Here is a 21042-nt window from a genome sequence, read left to right on the forward strand (position 1 = left end):
CAGCCGAGATAGAAAGGTGCCTGTAGAAGGACACTAACAGATGATTTTTACAATACAAAAGTAAACAGTAAAAAAGAGAAAAAGAGAAGAAAGTAAAACTGTGGAGCAGTCAAATAAATGATGTTCAAACATTGAAGCCAAAACGCTGTGTGCTATACTAAATCAGATAAGTAAAGATACAACTACTTATCGTAAAGATTCATACAAGTCAATGAGATGAAAAGATTCCATTCATTCACTTCAATTAATTTTCCCTATCCAATAGTCACCTGAACCTGCAACCTTTGGTTCAAATAATACTGAATCAATAAGACAGATGTCTGTGGGCAGTTGGCAAGTGCCCTGGTGAGGTTTGCTCCTTCTTTCCTATAAGGCATCTCCCGTCCTTATCTCTTCTCCTTTTCTATGTATGTTACTCTCTAGTAACGAGTGCTGTGCGATTTTGAGGAAGAAAAACTTCGTCGAAGCTTCGAATCACGAGGTCACTATTCATGCTATTCGAATACCACGTGCAAATAGTTTTTCTTATTTTTTCTTATATATAATGTGTATAAGTCTGTCAGAAGTTCATCATCATCCGGTGCCTTGTCGACTGGCGTGGGCGATCATGGGCCTCCACTTCACTCTGTCTTGCGTTGCAGCAATGGTATCTGTTGTTCTTGCTGCTCCTAGCCATGTTGTCATCTTGTCCAGTATCTTTTCCCTCTGTCTGCCTCTGCCTCTCTTTCCATCAAATTTGCCTGTTGTTACAATATTCTCCAATGCTTCTTTCCGTATTGTGTGTCCGAAGAAATTTGCCTGTCGCTTTCTTATATTCATCATAAGCTGTCTTCTGAAATTTGATTCAACCAAGACTTCTTCATTTGTTTTGCTAGCTGTCTATGGGATACGTAGCATGCGTCTTATGAACCACAACTCTGTCGCCACAATTATTCTTTCCAGCTGTTTATTGATTGTCCATGCTTCGCACCTATATAATAGGATTGGCGCGATGTAACTTTTCAGCACTCTCTTTCTCGTTTCTAGTGACAGATTGATGTATGTGAGTATCTGTTTCATTTTATGGAAGGTTGCTTTTGCTTGGCAAAAGCGGCTTTTAATTTCGGTGTGACATCTCCCATCTGATGATATAATGGTCCCTAAATATTTAAAATGTTGTACTTGCTTGAAGGATGGTATCATTTTGATGACAATCTGGTGTCACCTGCTGTGCATGACTGACCCTACCGGACGAGGCAGCTCTTACAGAACTCCCCTTTATGTCGTTATCTTTATTCATTAAGTGTTGATCCATGATGTTCTAGGGAAAGAATACAGCAGTGGTTTCCCCTTGCTTTCTGCTGGATTTTGGTACGGTTTACTCCGCTAGCCTTTGTCCAAAAGGACTAACCCACAAGGCAGTGTCAGCAGTTATCAATATCAAATTTTCACTATTCACAGACCTTCTCATTATCTTTCATTTCATTGGTCCGTGCCATACCCCCACTGCACCTACCAACCCAATGTGCAAGCCTAATGGACCCTCCATGTGTGGTGTTTGGCTGACGTTAATAAAAAATGTTTTTTTATCAATACACGATTGTCAATCCCCTGGCCCAAACCACGCACGACACACTGCAATTGTGCAAGGGGAGCTAAGTATGATTATACCAGCCTACAAAAAATATCATTCACTGCGCTTCGAAGCTGTAGTGGGTACCCATATATCCTTATTTTTCGAAAGTCTTATTGTGCAAGGGGAGCTAAGATAGCTAAGCATCCCAGCATACCAAAAAAATATATATATTCTCTGCGCTTCAAGTGGTGATGGGTACCCATATAGCCTTATGCTTCGAATGTCACATTGTGCAAGGGGAGATAAGTATGCCAGCGTACAAAAAAACATTCACTGCGCTTTGAAGTGGTGGTGGGTACCCATAGAGCTTTATGCTTCAAATGTCAAATTGTGCAAGGGGAACTCAGTTCTCTTAGAGGCATGTTTTATAACTCATGCTGGCTCCTCTAATCACTATGCTTTAATTTTACTACGGGTTGAGAAAAATTACAAGAAATCTATTATATTATGAAAAAAAAATCACACAGCATTCAAATGGCTTTGCCATGCTTCAAACAGCTGTAAATAGCACAAAAATCGTGAATGTTGTAAAGTGAAATCAAATGGGCACAGCTCTACTAGTAACACCTCTAATCTTCGGCACTTATATAACTATTTGTGTTGCAAGTGCCATTAAACTCCTACCAAAATTTAAAAACATTCCATATCCAGCAGTCACCTGAGCCTGTAACGTTCAGCTTAAATAACACTGAATCAATACAGAAGGATATCTGAAAGGATGCTTTAAAGGAATAAAGACAAAAACAACAATAAACTACATACAGGCACAATTTCTGCTGAGTGAAAGTACAGGGGCAGAGGCAAAGTCACCGAGAACTTTGTCCAGTTGGCAGTTGTCATGGAAAACTTCCAGATGTCATCAAATGACGTGGCTCCGTATGTGTGGGATGTTCCACTCACACCGCCCACCATGAACACATCTGAAATTTAAAATAAAACCAATTATAGAACAAATCAACACAATAAATGATAAATCACTCGATTCTTGTACTAAACATATGATTCGATTAATGATTGTTGCTACAAAAGCAGGTAGGGACAGAAGAATACATCACATTTTGCAGGCAGAGCATCGATATATATAAAAGGGCTTTATCCTTTCATTTCATAATTAGATGGTGACTAGCAATAGAACAAATACAGTCATGCAATACTCTTCAGCATATACATCTCAACATACAGATGGGTGAATAAAGAGAACAGAGCTAAGAATGTGGTACACGTTTTCAGTCACATCAAAATTAGATAAAAGATATGAAACTGAACCCATATCCCATGCTACACACCATATAGAGTAAAGGTACTATTTGCGGCCATTTCTCACTTAATTTGCTCTAACAGCCAAACGAATAGAGATAACAAAAAAATTTTTGGCCTGCAAACTTGCACATCCTCTGGCCAATAGAAGTACAATTATCTAGAGCATTCTCGGCTATATTGCCAAGAAGGATGATTATTCTAAAGCACTGTGTGAAGGAACCAGTTTGCGATCAGGGCACCTTTATGCGGTCATCGAAGACACGTTATGCGGCCGAGGAATAGTGGTGCCATCACATGGGGATATGTATGCGGCCAGGACCTCCCAACATAATTTTGTAGTGTACTGTGGGGCAGGGTTGTTTTTTAAGAAGAAGTGCCGGCAGGTTGGCCTCGTGGTTGACGGACTTTGGCCAAAAGGTGCGAATCCCGACAGTATGATACTCTTGAGCTTCGGCTTTTTATTGACCCCCCCCCCCTCGGCACCCTCTTGTGAGATCAAGAGATCAGCCTTCGAAACGACCATCTGTGTACAGTAGGGTGATACAAAATAAACAACAGGAGTCACTGTAGCGTAGTGGTAAGACACACGCTTCATATTATTGTGCTGAAGATCACGGGTTCAAGTCTCGTTGGGCCCATATTTTTCCCTGAGTTTTATGGCCGGAGCAGCCGTCTCTTACATGACCTTCCTGGGTCGAAAGAGACGAAACTACCAACTCAGTACTCGGTAAAGTAGTCATGGGAGAAAGAGGTGAGATTAGTGAGAGCGAAATAAAAAGCTTAATGATGATCGGCTCTTGTTACATTGATGACAATGAACAACTTTGACAGACTTAAAAAAACAATGAATATCGACGGTCATGATTCATATCATAGGCCTAAATAATAAACGTGAAAGACAAAAATTAATGCTCAAGGTACAGAAGTATAGCCCAAGTATACCTTTTCAGTGTGAGAGGTGTAAAAGAACTGAGGGAGGGCAAGATGCAGTGAAACTGAAAACCTGCGAATCTTGAATAGAAAGCTAAAATATAGAGATCTAATTTACTGTCACCAATCCAATAAAACGCAAACACTTAGGCCCCCAAGTTCCACAACACGCTTACAAGTTATGACGGTTCCCGTTTTCACACAAGGCCTGCACCAACGCACACTTTACTTTGCAGAGAGCTGTAGTAGTAATCAAAATTCTAAACATAAAAACATATTTGCTTCCAGTTTCAAATTTTTTGTCTTCTGGTGTTGCGTCCAGCCCTCCCCCTATCCCCGAGTGCGTCTTTAAAAAAAAAATCAATAATCTCCGCCCATTCCTGAGTCATGTACTTCGAAGCGCTCAGATTACTCAGAACGCGCGCAGGTTCATTGACCAGTCACAATGACGAGCCCGGCAAAACGCTTGTTTTATAACTTTCTTTTCTTTTCTTTTTGTTGCCCCCATAAGTGACGGCACAGTCACAAATATTGATTTATTTTCATGGCGACACCACGTTTGTAATGCCGAACCTGCATGTTACCATAATTGTTGCGTTAATATCAGACAATTACTGACAAATTTCTGGGTGGTAACGAAAACGAAAGTAGATCTTGATTTTCCAGTCGAACCTTGGTGACACAATTCCGCTTGCCGCCAAAACCACCAGTTCGCGCGAAACGTACTCTCTGAGCCGAATTAATATCACAATTGCGACCAGTAGAAATGAACTTAAAGACGTTATTGAATTTGGTTTTCAAATGAGATCTTTTATGTATTTTCCCGGGGCTCGGTAATTTTTAAAAAAATTCCCGGGACCTGGCAACCACCCTGCTCCCAACAACTCTCTTTCTGATTGGCCCGCTGTCGCGAAGGAAATAGTGGTAGCGGAAATCCGCTAAATAGCGGACTATTGAGACCCATGATAAGAAAAAAATTTTAATATCCCCCCCCCCCCCCCCCCCCCCCCCCACGGGAATGGCCTAAAAACATTTCAGTCAGTAGCACTGCCTGCTATGTAGATTCTATTATGCATGCGCTAGTAGCGGCTATTGTATAGGAGTATAGGCGAGACGAGATTTGTCTTTCAGCAAAAATGGATACATTTTTTTAAGGAAAGAATGCGTTGAAAACAAATGCCGCTGAACGTCAGCTTCAGTTTACCCAAAGCACACACATGTGTTTGGCGGAAAACTGTTCTGTTAGTGCGTGTGTAATGTGGTACTTGACCACACTGTAAATCGACAACGGTGGATGGGCATTTTTGTGTTTATGCAATCTTCACCCGCGGCTTTTCCTTCTGCGTCATTTTTAATTCTAATTGCGAGCTCTACCTCTGACTTAAGAATGTTGGGACCATTATTGTTGCTTGGTTGTGGTAGGGGTGGTCTTTTATCTTCAAATAATTCTCCTACTCCTACATATTCTGCCCATCTTCCTAGGGCTTCTTTTTTCTCAAAACAACATAATTGTCTTTTTCGTGTTCAACACCTCCTGCCAATCAATGACATAGCTCAAACTGCCAGCTCACTTGATTTTGAAAATACCGGTATAGTGTCTCATTTCTGTGGGTCACACTTTTGCAAGTATTTCATGTTGTGGGCTTGTGTTTCTAAATAATAATACAGATTGTATGCTGCTAATTGCTGGGTTTTAAAAATTTTATTTACTGTGTCTGTAGTGCTACTTCTCAGCTTATGATTAATCGGTACTTAATTGGTACTTACATTTTAAAGCAGTATGGAAAAAGAAGTTTAAACATGTTCGCAATCTTTGCAGAATTTTTGCAGAATTTGGTCATTTTGAGGGTAAAATTCTATGCAGAATTTAGAAATTTTCCATGCAGAAAACTACGATGTCAGAAATTAGCTGGAAAGTGAAGAGATATCATTAGATACTTAATGTCCTCAAAATGCAGAGTAATTACTTACCGCTTTGATACTGACAGCAGCTATGGCATTTTCGAGGCTTTGGATAACCTGAAAGAGAGATATCAGTTTAGTTTTAGTAGAGGGTTTTACGGCGCTCGCAACTGCATAAGGTCATATGAGCGCCAAAGGGTGGGTGTCAACAGAGAAGTCTTTACAGGGAATCAGACTTACTCTGCTCACCTCTCCAGCTTCAACAGCACAAAGTCTGCTTCGACTATCAAGGCACCCCGGAAATAGAAGGTCACAAGAGTGTGAAAAACATACAAAAGAAGTAGAGGTTAAATGACAATAGTAAGGATTAGGAAAGAAAAAGCAGCAGTTCCCTATTGTAGATCAGGCACAGTTATGAGCGTGACATGATGAATCAGCCCATTTACAATTCTACTGTGCATGAACGAGAAATGTCCCCCCTTTGGGGATGGCCTAAAGACACTACAGTCAGTGGCACTGCCCCGGGGGGATAGAGATATCAGAACACGATTGTTGTCCAATAAAAGCTAAAAGAACCCTTAACATACATTTTCATATTTAAAAATGTTTCTTACAACTATACGCAAGCAAACCAAGATATATCAGTAGCTCCATAAGGCCAGTTTATGAACACCAACAACATAAGGTACAACAATCTAAAGCTAAATTATAATATTCTAAAAAGACCCTTTACCCTCCTCTGTCAAAAGCCAATTAAATCGGTTGTAAGTTTTGTCCTGTGGTGTCATGGCCAATTTAACTGGACTTTATTTGCGTCACAATTTCAGTTCGTTTAACCCTTATTTTATACCGCCAAACATTTCACTGTGGTGCAGTGCTTTCCTTAGGTAGGAAATAAAAGCTTACAAGAAATTTTTGCAGTTGTCAAAAGAAAAAAAATTACAAGAGCACAGTACAAGATAAACAGGGTTAGGCCAAGACAGACCATTCTTCTGGTCAAGGCAAAAGCAGAAAGAATCCAAACGATATCAAAAAGAAAAATAGAAAAAAACCCAACACCAAACAACCTGAGCCAAAAGTTACAGAAAGGAGTATGACTGACTTCCTCTCCATACAAATCCAGGTTCAAAATCAGAAAACAAGGTGGTCTACCCAAATGGGTGTTTTCTGAAACACCCCAATGAATCTACAGTTTTTTTTCCTTGTAATTTGAATGGAATGGCCTTATAACTTAAAACTCAGTTCAACATTTGTGGCACACAAGAAGGAAATTACAATATTTAATTCTCACCGTGTTGTGGATCTGGGAAAGACTTCAGGGTTGCCCAATCACATGTACTCACATTGAATGTATGGACCTGGAAGTGAACAAGATCACTGTCTGTCACAAAATGGACAAATTTAGGCAAGTGAACCCCAAAGGAGCAGCAAAAGTTTCCTGAGCATGCACACTTAATCAGTTGGTTGCTTGAATTTTTTTTTCTCAGAAGGTTTTAAAAGCCTTAATCATTGGGTAGAGGGGACTGGATGTCATTCCCTCTCCAATAAGAATGAAACAGATGAAGTCCAGTGTGCATGAAGCACAATAAATAGATAACTGAGCAGCTCACAGAGGAAGAAGAAAAGGCCTGTGGGGGCCAAGGGAGGGTGGAAATTTCAAATTTCAGCAATGCTTGTAATGGAATTTAAAAAACTTTGACATTAAAAATGATTTTTTAAATGGTAATTGGATTTTTGACCACCAAGTGCTTTTCTTTTCTTTTTTTGGCTAAATGTTTTAGGGCGCTCACAACTGCATGAGGTCATATGAGCACGCGGGACACATTAAACATTTTTCAGTTGGTAAGAAATTTTGAATTTTGCGCGGGTGGTGGTCAAAGCCTACTCTTATCGATTTTAGACCACCAAGGGATTTTTAACGAGCACAACTTGCACACAGGACCTCTGAGATTTTTCGCCCTTGTCTCAGAAGGCTAGGTGCAGATCTTTCCTATCAGAAGATCAGGAGTGTGGCTGAAAGACAGCAGTAAGAAGGAGCCAAGGAGTAACAGTAGAAAGGCTGCAGAAAGAGTCAGGAGCCCAGAGGAGGGGGCAAAGGAGGTGAGGGGGTTGGGGTAGAAAGTGGAGACAAAAGCAGATGACAGAACATTGCTAGAGAGCAGGAAAAGAGGTGAAAGGAGATAATTTTAGAGAAAATTTTTCGGTCGCTACCCGGATTCGAACCCGGGACCTATTGAATGAGAGGCGAACACCTTAACCTCTAGGCCACGAGAGCTCTCCAGTGCATTTCATTTCTATAGAAAAAAAGCCATGCATGCAGAAATTATTTACACTGTAGGTTCAAAATTAAATCATATAATAGTGAAAAACTACCCCTGTGCGTGCGGCCTGCAAGGATCTGATATATCTCCTTTTAAGATTTAACAAAAAAACTAACAGTTTCTTAACAGATGTTAAAAAAAAAAAATTGGATATAAATGTAAACTTACGTTATTTAATGAGAAGGCATCTCGATCTGTACCACCTCCAAAAACAAACAGCTTTTCACCATCAAAGGCTGTCTCGTGACGATATCTACGAGTAAAGGAAATAAAAAGGGTCACACTATTTTTTTCATTTCTGAAAAAAAAAATTACAATCACAAGAAATGCACTTTATTTCTCGACAACAAAAAATTTCAGGTTGCTCTTGTTTCCCATGTCCCTCATTTCAATCTTGAATAATGGCATGTTTTTTTTTTCAAAGACAGCATTAGATCTAGCTTGAGAAAACAGTACGCACTGCTTTAGCAGCCAATAATCTTTTGTTAGAAGAGCATAAATTTGTTACTTTGTTGTTTCTTTTGTATAGAAAAGAAAAACATCATTCCTTTAGTGGTGCCTTTTGTTTTAGAATAATACATAATCGTACCTGCCAACAGGTTGCCTTGGGTCTCCGTCTGAGCTGAGTTTTGTCCACTTCCCAACAGGGGCGCTCAGGTCCAGGTGATAAACGTCCACATTATAGATGTAACCGGACGTCCCGCCCACTATGTACACATTTGGGTATCTAAGCGTCATTGTCTGAAATTAAAGGACATACAAGAGAAAGGCAATATCACTCTAGCTGGAAAAAATCATTATTTTTAAAACACACACTAAATACATGCCAAAAAATATATTCATTAAAGCTAAGCAGTGCCAGGGTCTCCTGTATGCATCCAACACAGGACCATCTTGAAGTTGAATTTTTCGATTCACAACAGTACCCCTCCCCCCTCCCCCCGGGTTCAGTCCTGTTGGAAAAGATTTTAAATTGGAGGTCCCACCAACTCAATTATCTGACAAAGCTGAAAAAAAGAGTATTAAAATCACAACAAACCAAACATCAACAAAACAAAACAATATGAGAGCTCAAATCTACTACGAAATTTCCCTCTCTCTTACATGGCCGTATCTCTCATCGGGTATTTCCCCCTCCACAGGGATGAGCCTCCAGCGACTTCGAGCAGTGGACGGAGTGCCCACCAGCTCATTCTGCTCCCCAAACTGACCACCGTGCTCATTTCCATGGCCATGGAGGGGTGCCTGGGGATTGGCCAACAGGTCGTATCTGTACAGAGAGCTCGTCGGTGTTTCTCCAAAAGGGATCGCTGTCCCACCAAACAGAAAGAGCCACCGACCCAAGACTGCAACTGATATTAAGATAAAATGAAAAGGAAAGCATGCAAAACAAAATTAATGCAAGTAATGGTAAAAATGTATTTGTAAAGAATAGAACAAAGCTAAATAGCTGATAATAAATTGGAAGAACAAATTTAATACACACAAATGGTAAGTATCTATAGTTATGAACAAACATCAGTAAATAGTATCACAGAAGAAATTCTGTGAAAAAACAAACAGTAGAACAAGCTACTGACAAAACAAAACATATTATCACTATTACTGACAAACACTCTAAGCACGAAACATTGTTAATTACCAAACGATGGTGATGGGCAAGAATTACTGAATAACAAAATCAACAAGGAGTGATAAAAATAACTTTAAAGGCAGCTCAATCATTACCCTGACAGGATACAGGGCTGGGAGGAATATTACAAGAACAAAAAACACATGTTGACCTAGCATAAATTTAATCTTCAAATCAGTAAATCTTCATGTAGTGATGAGGCTCACAACCAATTGTAAGATAGAAAATAAGGGTCATTTTGACATCGAAAATACGAGTTAGAACAGGCAATGGAATCCATTAACCACAGTACAAGAATCAGGTTTGACGAACTATAACATACATACTTCCATACAATGGAGAAAAACAACCCACAGCACTAGGAGATTTGTACCAAAAATATTCATAAAGAAATACAGAACAAATTCAGAAAATTCTTTGCAATGTTGAACACACACAATCACATAAACATTTTGGTTAAACTACAAAAAATTTCTTAAAAACGTAATTTAAATACATTTAAGAAAAAGCATAAAAAAGTCCAGTGGATACACTTTTTTGGTGAAGAATTCAATAAACTTACAACACTGTCACAGACCAACACATGACACACATGGAAATTTCAGTTTTCTTACTTGTATGAGATGCAATAGTAGGAGGCACACTGTAAAAGTCATCTATCAACTGCCATTTGTAAGTACTGAGGTTGAACTTCCAGAGCTGTAAGCCGAGATGAAACAGAAAATGCAAGCATAAAACTAGATTATTTGAAAACTGCCTTTACAAAAATTCAACATCGGAAGCAAACATTGACATGCCACCCATTTCCATTTCAGTAAAAAAAATATCCAGTACCTGTTTTCTTTGTCAGTCATATGATCTTTCCCCTGTTATCACATATTTTGTACGGCCAGTGTACTACCACCAGTACTTGCTGAAAAATCGTGTTTTTTCTCACGTTAACAATCCAGAAAAGTAATAACCCATACCACCAGGGTTGGTGATTTTTTTGATTTTTTAAATAAAAATTTTAAAAATCGATTTTTTTGATTTAAATCAGATTTTTTAAATTTAAATCGGATTTTTTGGATTTTTTTTTAAATGTCGACACAGTTTGGGATTTTTGGAGGCTAAAAGTAAGTTCTTTTAGTGCAAAATGCATTGTCTTTATTTTAACTAATGATTAATTTAAGCAACTGCAATTTTAGAAAGCCTTAATCTGCTATATCAGTGAGTTATGGCTGCAAACAAAAAATGAAGAAAATGTCAGTCTAAAAGGACGGGGTGGGGGGGGGGTGGGGGTGTAATTATGCATAGATAAACTTGCATTTTATTACAGTGTGTGTGTGTGCGCGCGCTTGCGTTTGTCTAAAAAGAAAAAGAAAATGCTAATTTCAATTATGAAAAAAAAGTAAATTGAATACAGTATTATTTTACTACTTACAGTGACAGGGGGGAAAGCAGACTTTTAAGCATGATTATTTTAGTCTACTAAACCTATCTGTTTTATAAAACCAAGGAAAGGAATTCTGAATGTTTAAAGATGTAAAAACAGAATACATTTTTTTAAAGTGATTTAAATCACTGAGTTCTATTTTTAAAATCAAGTTGATTTAAATTTTAAAAAATCAACTGATTTAAATCAACCTGATTAAAATCAACCCAACCCTGGTTTTCAATTATGAAAAAAAGTAAATTGAGAACTGTATTATTTTACAGTGACTGGGGGGAAGAAGACTTTTAAGCATGATCATATTAGTCTACTAAACCTTATATCGTTTAATAAAACCACGAAAAGGAATTCTGAATGTTTAAATATGTAAAAACTGAATACATTTTTTTGAAAAGTGATTTAAATCATTGATTTTTATTTTAAAAATCAAGTTGACTAAAATTTAAAAAATCAACTGATTTAAATCAACCCAGCTCTGCATCCCACCTAAACATAAACTGGATAAAAATCTTTAGGCTTGACCTCATGATTCTAGCAGTGTCAGTAAAATTGTCACATAGTTAGGCTGCCGACCAGGCATAATACAAAATTTCCAATCATTAACTCTTTGTCTCCGAAGCGGGTAAACCCACTATGCCAGAGCCCTTTTTTGGTACTAAATCTAAAAATGATGAAAACGTCACTAAATTGGTTATCAAATCAAAACAAGTGAATCTATTTTGATAGTTCTTTACGTAAAGAATGAAATCCCGATAAAAGAGACTTACTTTTGGCAATTGCCAAAAAGTAAATTGATGTCAAAGTTGTTGCAACGGAATGCCTGAGCCGCTGCCAGGCCAGGGTTTCACCGGAACAGGGGTACCGACCACGAGCCCCAGGGAGCAGTTTACCGAAGACAGAGAGTTTAAAAAATAGTATAAAATATATAAATTCCTTTTATTTTATCCCAAAATACATAAATTCCCATCACACCTGTAAAAAAGTAATTTCCTACCAATCATTTTTTAAATACCCTTATCAAATCTGTAAAATAGTAAGACACACCCAAACACTTTCCTCGATTCCAGACAAACTGACAAAGGATCTCCTTTGGAGAATATCAAGGAAATCAAAATCTGAAGGGAGGGAAAAGGTGCTTGGCAGTCTAATTCCTCGGTCTACCCAACAGGCAAAGTTATAGTATGTACACTGCTATAAGTTTAAGATCATTGGTCAAGACTCAAAAGGCCATACAGTGACTCTAATCCAGGTATTAAAGCTTCAAATAATTTGAATCAATACCAGTAAAACAACTATTGTGGTTTTACCCTGCACCTACATGATATTACTGGTGCACTAAAAAGCCTTGCAAGTCAACATTATACAGTAATAATATTTTGGGAGGATGCAGAAAAGAAAGAAACATTAACATTATAAATCAATATTTTAATACTCCTCTCTCATGCATTATTGCTGAATTTTATCTTTTTTTATTTTTAACAAAATTAATCATTTTCCTGGAGTCATCATCTCATTTAATGTCATATTTAAAGATAGAAAAACCATTTCCCTGTAACATTGCTAGTTTTGCAAGGATCATTTTAAAAAGCAAAACAGAGCTTCACACTGAAGACCATGAAACCATAAAAACTTTCTTCATGGTAAACTTCTGTCTGAGAAAGTAAACATATATTTACCTCCTTAAAAAGGCAGGGATGGCCTCTTTCTCCGTGAGCCTCTTGATCTGGGTGAAAGCCCCCAATAACGGCACTAAGGGCAGGATTGAACCCTCCAAGAGAGTAGATGTAGTTGTCTGTGGCTACAATTCGATGACCGCTCCGACCCACTGGGCAGCACTGACATTCAGGCTCTATTAAAACAACAAAATGGTATACTTATCAGATGAAATGTTGTTAGGAAGCTATGCTTAAGAAATGAAATGTGTCACGATACGGTAGAATTAGGTGCTCATCAATTTTTGGGCATATGAAGTTACTGGTACCATCTTAAAGCTTTTTTACTTGCTTTCCTTTTGATGAAAAAAAATTTCACCTATCTAGAAAAGAAGTCCAGATATTTGTAATTGAAGGAGGTGTGAGTCGCTTTGTTTCAAATGTAAAATTAGTAACAAAATGGCCTCAAAAGTTTGGTGACTTCCACAGCTTGACAGTCCTTAAAAAATGCAAATTCACATTTTTCGTACCTTTAATGAACATTTTTCAATAAAATTCACATAAATGTGTTTTAAAATGAACATAAACAGTGTTGAATCAAAAAACAAAAATTTGAAAAAAAATTGCCAAACAGGTGGAAAAATGCTGATTTCTTGGATTTCATTATTTTAATGAGCACCTGATTTCACCATGATGCCTCACAAATGTTATTTGGAAGGGGGGACAGGAGAGAGGGAGGTGGTAAGCAATTATTACCATAAAAACAAACAGAGGATTTCCGACAACTATTATTACCTACAAAGACTAGAGCAACCCAAATTTACATGAGGTTTTGATTCGTAATAAATATACAAGAAAAGAACTGGTAAATTATAAGCATTAACTCATTTCATACAATACTTATAGTCTACATAAATCTGCAAAAGAAAAGAAAATTGTCTTTTGCACAAAGATCAAGACTGACCATATTCAGCAGCATCTCTTCCAGCATCCTTCGCATGTGTTGCGGGATGAATGGTTTTCACAATCATCCTTTTTAGTTGACTGTCTTTCTGTCTTAACCCACAGTCAGCGTCATCTATCATTCTGGACAGAAAATATAGTAACTGTATTTATGACAAGAATTTTTTTTACTTCATAAAGACTTTATTATGCCCATACAGAACAATCCTAAAATTAACAATGGCGGTGGGGTTCCACCATGATTCCCATGTAACACCGATGCTCTGTGTTCCTAATCCACAGTGAGAATGCTCAAATAAGATAAGACAAGATAAGATAAGATAATACTTTATTATCCCAGAGGGAAATTTTTCTTGGCTGTACAGTACATGTACTGTAAAAACATATGCAGATATACATACAAATTTTTAATGATATATTAATCTCATTAAAATTCAATATGAAAAGAGAAATAAAGCTGACAAAATGTATATTCACATCAGATGATTCATTCAACCACATGCAAAAATTTAGTTACAAGACCTTTGGAGTTATATAGATACATATTCTAAAGAGCAACACACATCTATGCTCATTCTGACAATAGCCTTAAGCGAGATGGTTAAAAACTTCTTTTACATCTTTCTTTGTTTTTGGAGGCACATTCTGCCGCTGCGTGATCTTACAATTTGCGAGGAAAGGGGTGTGATGGGTCGTTTATAATGCTTTTTATCTTTTTTTATACTTGTGGTGTTGTACATTTCATTAATTCCAGGAAAATCATATCCAGAGATCTTGCTGGCTTTCTTTATTGGTTCTGTCAAATTTTTCTTTATCTTTCACCTTACAATTCCCACCCCAGCAGCAAATACAAAATAACAGCACGCTTTCAATCATAAAATGGTATAAAAGGGACACAATCTTATTATCAACACGGACACTTCTTAATTTCCTTAAAAGGAACATTCTTTGATTTACTTTTTTATGTAAAAGAGCAGCATGGGGATGCCAGTCAAGTTTGTTATCAATTGTTACACCAAGATACTTGTAAGAGCTTACCACCTCCACCTCCTCATCTTTAATAAATAGTGGTTGCAATTGGTCTTTTTTTTAAACTCTAAAGTCTATTATTAATTCCTTTGTCTTTTTTCACATTTAGTAAAAAGGAAGTGGTTATCACACCAATTTGTAAATACATTTGCAGAGTCTCTGTATTTATTCTCATTTGTTGTTATAAGGCCTCGTAGAGAGGAATCATCCGCAAATTTTATTAGTTGGATGTTTTTTGTTATCAAAAGTACAGTCTTTGGAGAAGAGTGTAAACAAGACAGGGGAGATTACACAATCTTGTGGTGCACCAGTGTTCGTGGACATTAGGTCGGATTTTACACCATTTAATTTTATTGAGGTCGATTGGTTAAGAACTTAAGAATCCAAGCTATAATGTTCTTGTTTATGTTCATGTAGATTAATTTTGAAACCATTAAGTGGGGTTGGATGGTGTTGAAAGCGGATGAAAAATAAGTGAAAAGTATCCTGCAGTAATTTCTTGGTGTGTCTATGTGATAGTAGATGTTATCTAAGAACACGAGAATGGCATCCTCTACGCCCCTCTTGGCACAATCGGCAAACAGCATATTATCCTATATGTCTTCTGTTGATTTCCTCAGTTCTTTCAGAACCAGTTTTTCTAAACATTTTATAAGGACTGATGTTAAAGACACAGGTCTTAGGTCATTCAAATTTTGTATGGATTGTTTGTTTGAGACAGGAATTATTTCAGACCATTTCCACAAGAGTGGTATTATTCGTTCTTTCAAAGACACACTGAAATATTAGTATAAATAGGAGATAACTGAGTAGAACACATTTTAATAATTTTACTTTTTACTCCATCGGTCCACTCGCTTTGTGAGCTTTCAGAAGATTAAACATGATCTTGACCTCATTGACATTAACCACAAAAGTTTCCTTGCTCTTTTCATAGTCTTCGTCTGTGTTGGTGTTGTCGTCTGTGCGGTCATTTTGAATAAAAAGAATTCAGTTTGTCTACATACTGACTTGGGTTCGTGTCTTGTGTAGGAGTGTTTGTCCGTCTTGGTGTGTCTCCAACGATAGTTTTTAAACATTGCCACATCATTTTTGTGTTGTTAGAAGTCAAATGTTGTTCTAACTTTTCTTTGTAAACATGCTTACAATCTCTTATTTTTTTCTTAAATATATTATTTGGTGGCGTCGGTGGCCTAGTGGTTAGGCTTTCAGACTGGCAACCATAAGGTCGTGAGTTCGAATCCCGTCAGGGGCCCGACGTTGTGTCTTTGGGAAAGGCACTTTACACGAATTTTCCTCACAGTACCAGACACTTTATTATTTATCTAGTGACTATGACCTTACGGTGGGTGCTCTGTGCCAGGCTAGACTTAGCTAGACCTGTGAGCTAGCTTTGCAAAGACAATTGTGTCACAACAAAGTATGGGCCTATTCCTGTGTGTGATAAATGTAGGCAAATGTGTTCTGATTTATATGATTCTCTTTGGCCTGGAATCGACACATCATGTGCATTTTCGGTAACTGGTCATTTCGTCACACGGTCATCTCGTCACATCCTATTTATGTGTGATGAAATGAATTCCCTTTTTTTCTCTCTCCAAAATTGTTATATAAATGCTAGTAGAGCTTAGGAGGATCAGCTTAAACTTTTTTTGAAGTTATATAAATTATTAATGTAAATTGAATCTTCGTCCAAACTGTTCCACAGTTGAACAATAGTTTAAATAAGGAAAGAAACAAAGTCTGGTAAAGACTTAGTAAGGCTTTAATTTAAAAGTAAGGGTCTTTATAGCTTTTAGCAAAATTGCAGTACCGTACATTTCTATTACTATTACTAATTTTTTTTTAAAACAGCTAATATGATCTTGCCAATCACACCTTTCATCAATAGTAATACCTAAAAACTTAGTTGTGAGCTACGAAATGACAGTCTCGATTCAACCTTGTGGATTTCTGATGTGACGAGATGACTGTGACGTCTTGACTGCACCAGTGTGACGAAATGACCATGTCACGAGATGACAGGTATTCGCATTTTCCTGTCTTTCTTTTGTTTTGCTCTCTTGAAGCATGGATAACTTGACGACTTGCAGTACTTGAGTGAGGATTGATAGTGAATATTTAGACAGCATTATACCCTCAAAATTCTTTTCGGTTTAGAAATAGGAGGGGCACTTCGGCTGATTGACAGTTTTCTGAGAAGATAAAGTTAGAAAATCTTGTAGGCCTCATATAAATAAAACAGTGAAATACAACTTTGAACAATGTATCATCCTGTAAAATAAAACGACTTTCAACATTTCAATGTTTACACACTGATTAGGCTGGAGCGTGTGAAATTTCTTTTGAGCAAGAAACTGTTCGCTATCTTTAACTGCTATAAGTTGAGAAATACTACGCCACAGTCATAGTCTACAGGAGTCTGAAGAATCTAATTTTTCATGAATTCTATTCAATTTTTCTTTAAACCAACATCTTCAGAGGAAGCCTGGGCCTACTTTAGGGGCCACAGAAATCTAGATTAGCCTACAACAATCTAGGACCCATAATCTCTAACTTTATGCAGGTTAGAAGACCCTCGTAAGCCTGTAAGAAGTCAAAGTCACATACAAAGTTGCCAATAACTTGGTGGCACTCCTACAAAACCACAAGATCTATATATCTCCATCTAGATCTAGATTTTAGATCTCTTCTTCAGTTTTTGGCAAACTAAAAAATTTAGGAGGCCTGAATATCTATCCCTATGGAAGATACTGAGACACCACGGAATCCCACAGAAGTTGGTGAACCTCATCAAGAGCATGTACGAAGAGACAAGTTGCAGGGTTGTACATGATGGCCAGCTCACTGACAACTTTGACATCAAGACCGGTGTGAGACAGGGATGTTTATTATCACCGTCCCTCTTCATATTGTGGCAGTCGACAGGCTGATGAAGGAAATCCCCAGAGGACATAGAAACGGTATACAGTGGACCCCATGGACACAGGTGGACGATCTGGACTTTGCAGATGACTTGCCGCTTCTATCACACACTCAGGAACAGATGCAAGCAAAGACAACAATTTTAAACAGCCTATCAAAATCAAAGTCTGTTGGATTGAGGATCCAACCCGGAAAGTCGAAAGTCCTAAGGATAGATGCACGACGAAAGGAGCAGGTCACAGTACAAGGAAATGCACTAGAAGACGTCGAATCCTTCTGCTATCTTGGGAGTATAATTGACAGAGAGGGAGGAACAGGTGCTGAAATAAAGTCCCACATTGGAAAGGCATAGGCTGCATTTATTTCTTTGAGCAGGATTTGGAGGACCAGGGATATCTCATTACGAACAAAGCTTAGAATTTACAACTCAAATGTCAAGTCAGTCTTGTTGTATGGATGAGAGACGTGGAACGCATCCCATACGTGCATAAAGAGGATCCAGGTTTTCTTGAACAAGTGTCTGAGGAGGCTGCAGAGGATCAAATGGACAGACAGGATCACCGACAAGGAAGTATTAAGAAGAACCAGACAGAGCCCGGTCAGAGATGAGGTGGGAAGAAGACGTTGGCGTTGGATTAGACACACGTGTACACTCTCAGGAAGTCAAGCAGCTGCAAAACAAGAAAAGTGTTAGATTGGAACCCACAGGATAAATGATCAAGGGGAAGACCTCGTGGAACCTGGAGAAGAGTCACGGAAATGGATGTACAGAAAAGTGGGAAGACGTGGAGTGACATCAAGCGACTAGCCCAGGAAAGGGAAAGGTGGAGAGTGTTTGTTCGTTGCCTGGCTATATCCTGACCCAGGGTGAGAAAGGCAATGATGATGATGATGATAATGAATACCTACCCCTGTCATTTCTAAAGCAGTTTGAGTTAGACTTCTTTTAGATAATCTAAACTTTGTCTTAGAAGAGCCAATTAATTTAGACATTATAGTCTCTAAGGAATTAGTCTAAACTGACACAACTACTAAACATTGAATTGGTATCTCATCTGTCTACACATTGGTGCTGCAAGTACTAAACATCTATATGAGCAATTGCCAAAACGTGAGACTCTCTTGAGACTCAGTGGTGCAAAAAAATTTTTCTTACCAATTTGATTCTCCTTTCTGTCAGTCACAGATTGACATTTAGTGCTCATATTCCTAGAGTATCAGAGCAAGGAGACATACGGTTTTGGAGATATGGGTCTATTGGTTTGGCAACTACTGTATTTCTTGTATGTAACAGTGATGACAAAAACAGATAAGCAGCAAGGCAAATTATGGACTTTAAATTCCATTTGTTTAGTAAACAAAGACTTCGTACACTATGAACTCCATTCATAATGGTAATATGAATGACAAGCTTTGTAACAATGACGCAGTGCACAGAACATGTCATCATTGTTCATGTACAAGAAAGGATACACATTGGACATTATCATAAACAACACATCACAATAGTGAAAGGCTGTACAAATACAGTTATCAAAGCCTCAGTACCAGAAAAACACATGTGTAAAACCATTTTTAAACTAATATGAGGCAAAAGCACAAAATCAATTGAGCTGACCTGTACATAACAGAGATGACAAACATGACTTGTACTAGAGACAGGCGGGTAGCGCTTTTTCCTTTCCGAGCGAGAAGACCGAGAAACTGACCTATTTCTCGCCGAGACCGGTCCCAGGAACGAGAAATAATTCCCGTCTCGTGTCTCGGGCAATGCTTCTCGTCTCGTGACCAATTTCTCTTCTCGCCCCGCGGTTCGAGCCACTCGTTCAGCGAGAAGGCCGGCCGTGGCCGAGATTTCTCTTCTCGCCCCACAGAACGAGCAGCTCGTTAAGCGAGAAGACCGTCGTGGCGGGGATCTAAACTTAGATTAGAAACTAGGCTAGCCCTGTTGCGCTGGCGCAGGCAGTGAAGGAAGGTAGGGAGACGACCTAGGCCTAGGCCTTGATCAACTCCCCACTCGCCTTGTCTCGCCACCCTCTCCCCTCCCTTTCAGTTTCGCACACAGGACGGCACGGTGATGGGTGGCACTGTCTGCGTTGTCATTTCTCGCCTCTCACTCTCTCACTCTCGTTACCGTTACTCGTTATGTCAAGCCAACGGGCAGTATCACGTCTCGGTACCGAGCAGAAGTTTAGTGCCCGGGCAGTGACGGGAAGGCCGTTACTCGCGAGAAACGAGACTCGGCTCGTCTCGTGCCCGCCCCTAACTTGTACATATAACAATGATGACACAATGTCAATGTACAGGAAAAGACAAAAGTCTTGCCTCCCGAGAGAAAAGCGCACTTTAAGAATAAAAAAACCCAGGAGAGGTTTCTTTTGCTTTGAAACAGATACCAGGTCATATCAAAGACAGTGTACGATCACAATTATGTTGCTAATTATGACAAACAGTACTCGTACATAACAGTGATGACAAAACATACTGGAAAAAGGTAAAATCATGCCTACAAAGAATAAATTTGCACTAAGAGATACACAGATCAATAAAGGCGTATTTTGCTTCTAAATTAATCTTGCATGTATGAAATATATGTAGAAAACTTATTGATATTAGCAATGATGACAAATATTACTTGTACATAACAATGAAGACACAATGACACAATGTATTGGAAAAAGGTATATCATACCAACAAAGAACAAGTGTATTTTTTAGTTAGACAGATAAACAAGGACATGTTTGTTTATTTGTTTGAGTAAAGAGAGCACACATTACTTTAAAAATGTTTGCTCTTAGGACAACGTAATTTCTAGTATGTCAGTCAGTCTTGTACGGCTGCAAGACGACACCCCAAACGTCATCACTGAGCACAAAAGCTAAATCTATAACCACAGGAATGATCCATCTCTCGAAGTTTGTTCACACATCACACTCTTTTTCCAGGAATCCAGTGTAAACACCGCAATTTCACTAAAACAATAATTTGTGTTTTTCAGCTTGCCGGGCTCGGGGAACGGCGACTAGACAGAGACACTAGTCACTAGGCAAGCTGAAAAACACAAATTATTGCACCACTATACTATATAGAGTCTCGAATTCTCTTTAATTTAACGAAGCCTTAGTTTAAATACTTGAGTTCTGATTTATTTCAAACAAAACTGTTTACCAATTTTGGACAGCAGCTGAACTTACCATGTTCACACCATCATCAATTACAACAGTAGACACAGGACAGGAAATCACCAAGGCAAGGCATTATAACCACTAACTGCTTCTCCGCAACTCGGTATTGTAAACAACGATGCTCGATCACTTTTCTCTTTGTATCAAAAAGAGCACAGACCACTGTAGCCTTTTGAAACAAACCACATCATGAT

The 21042-nt window shown here is 38.3% G+C and overlaps 1 protein-coding gene across 1 annotated transcript in view; it reads right to left on the reverse strand.

Moving 5' to 3' along the window:
• LOC101859009 (kelch domain-containing protein 10) overlaps nucleotides 1-20973 on the reverse strand; it is a 24151-nt gene extending 3178 nt beyond the window's left edge. The window contains exons 1-10 of the mRNA XM_005097150.3: nucleotides 20858-20973; nucleotides 13710-13831; nucleotides 12770-12942; nucleotides 10276-10360; nucleotides 9133-9380; nucleotides 8618-8769; nucleotides 8197-8281; nucleotides 6999-7065; nucleotides 5777-5824; nucleotides 2378-2535 (exon numbers count right to left, since the gene is read on the reverse strand). Coding sequence (XP_005097207.1) covers nucleotides 2378-2535; nucleotides 5777-5824; nucleotides 6999-7065; nucleotides 8197-8281; nucleotides 8618-8769; nucleotides 9133-9380; nucleotides 10276-10360; nucleotides 12770-12942; nucleotides 13710-13830 — 1137 coding nt within the window. The 5' untranslated portion in view covers nucleotide 13831; nucleotides 20858-20973. The remainder of the gene's footprint in view (nucleotides 1-2377; nucleotides 2536-5776; nucleotides 5825-6998; nucleotides 7066-8196; nucleotides 8282-8617; nucleotides 8770-9132; nucleotides 9381-10275; nucleotides 10361-12769; nucleotides 12943-13709; nucleotides 13832-20857) is intronic.
• Between the last annotated feature and the right edge of the window lie 69 nt (nucleotides 20974-21042).

Source organism: Aplysia californica, unplaced genomic scaffold, assembly GCF_000002075.1.
Source record: "Aplysia californica isolate F4 #8 unplaced genomic scaffold, AplCal3.0 scaffold00147, whole genome shotgun sequence".
Classification (NCBI taxonomy): domain Eukaryota; kingdom Metazoa; phylum Mollusca; class Gastropoda; order Aplysiida; family Aplysiidae; genus Aplysia; species Aplysia californica.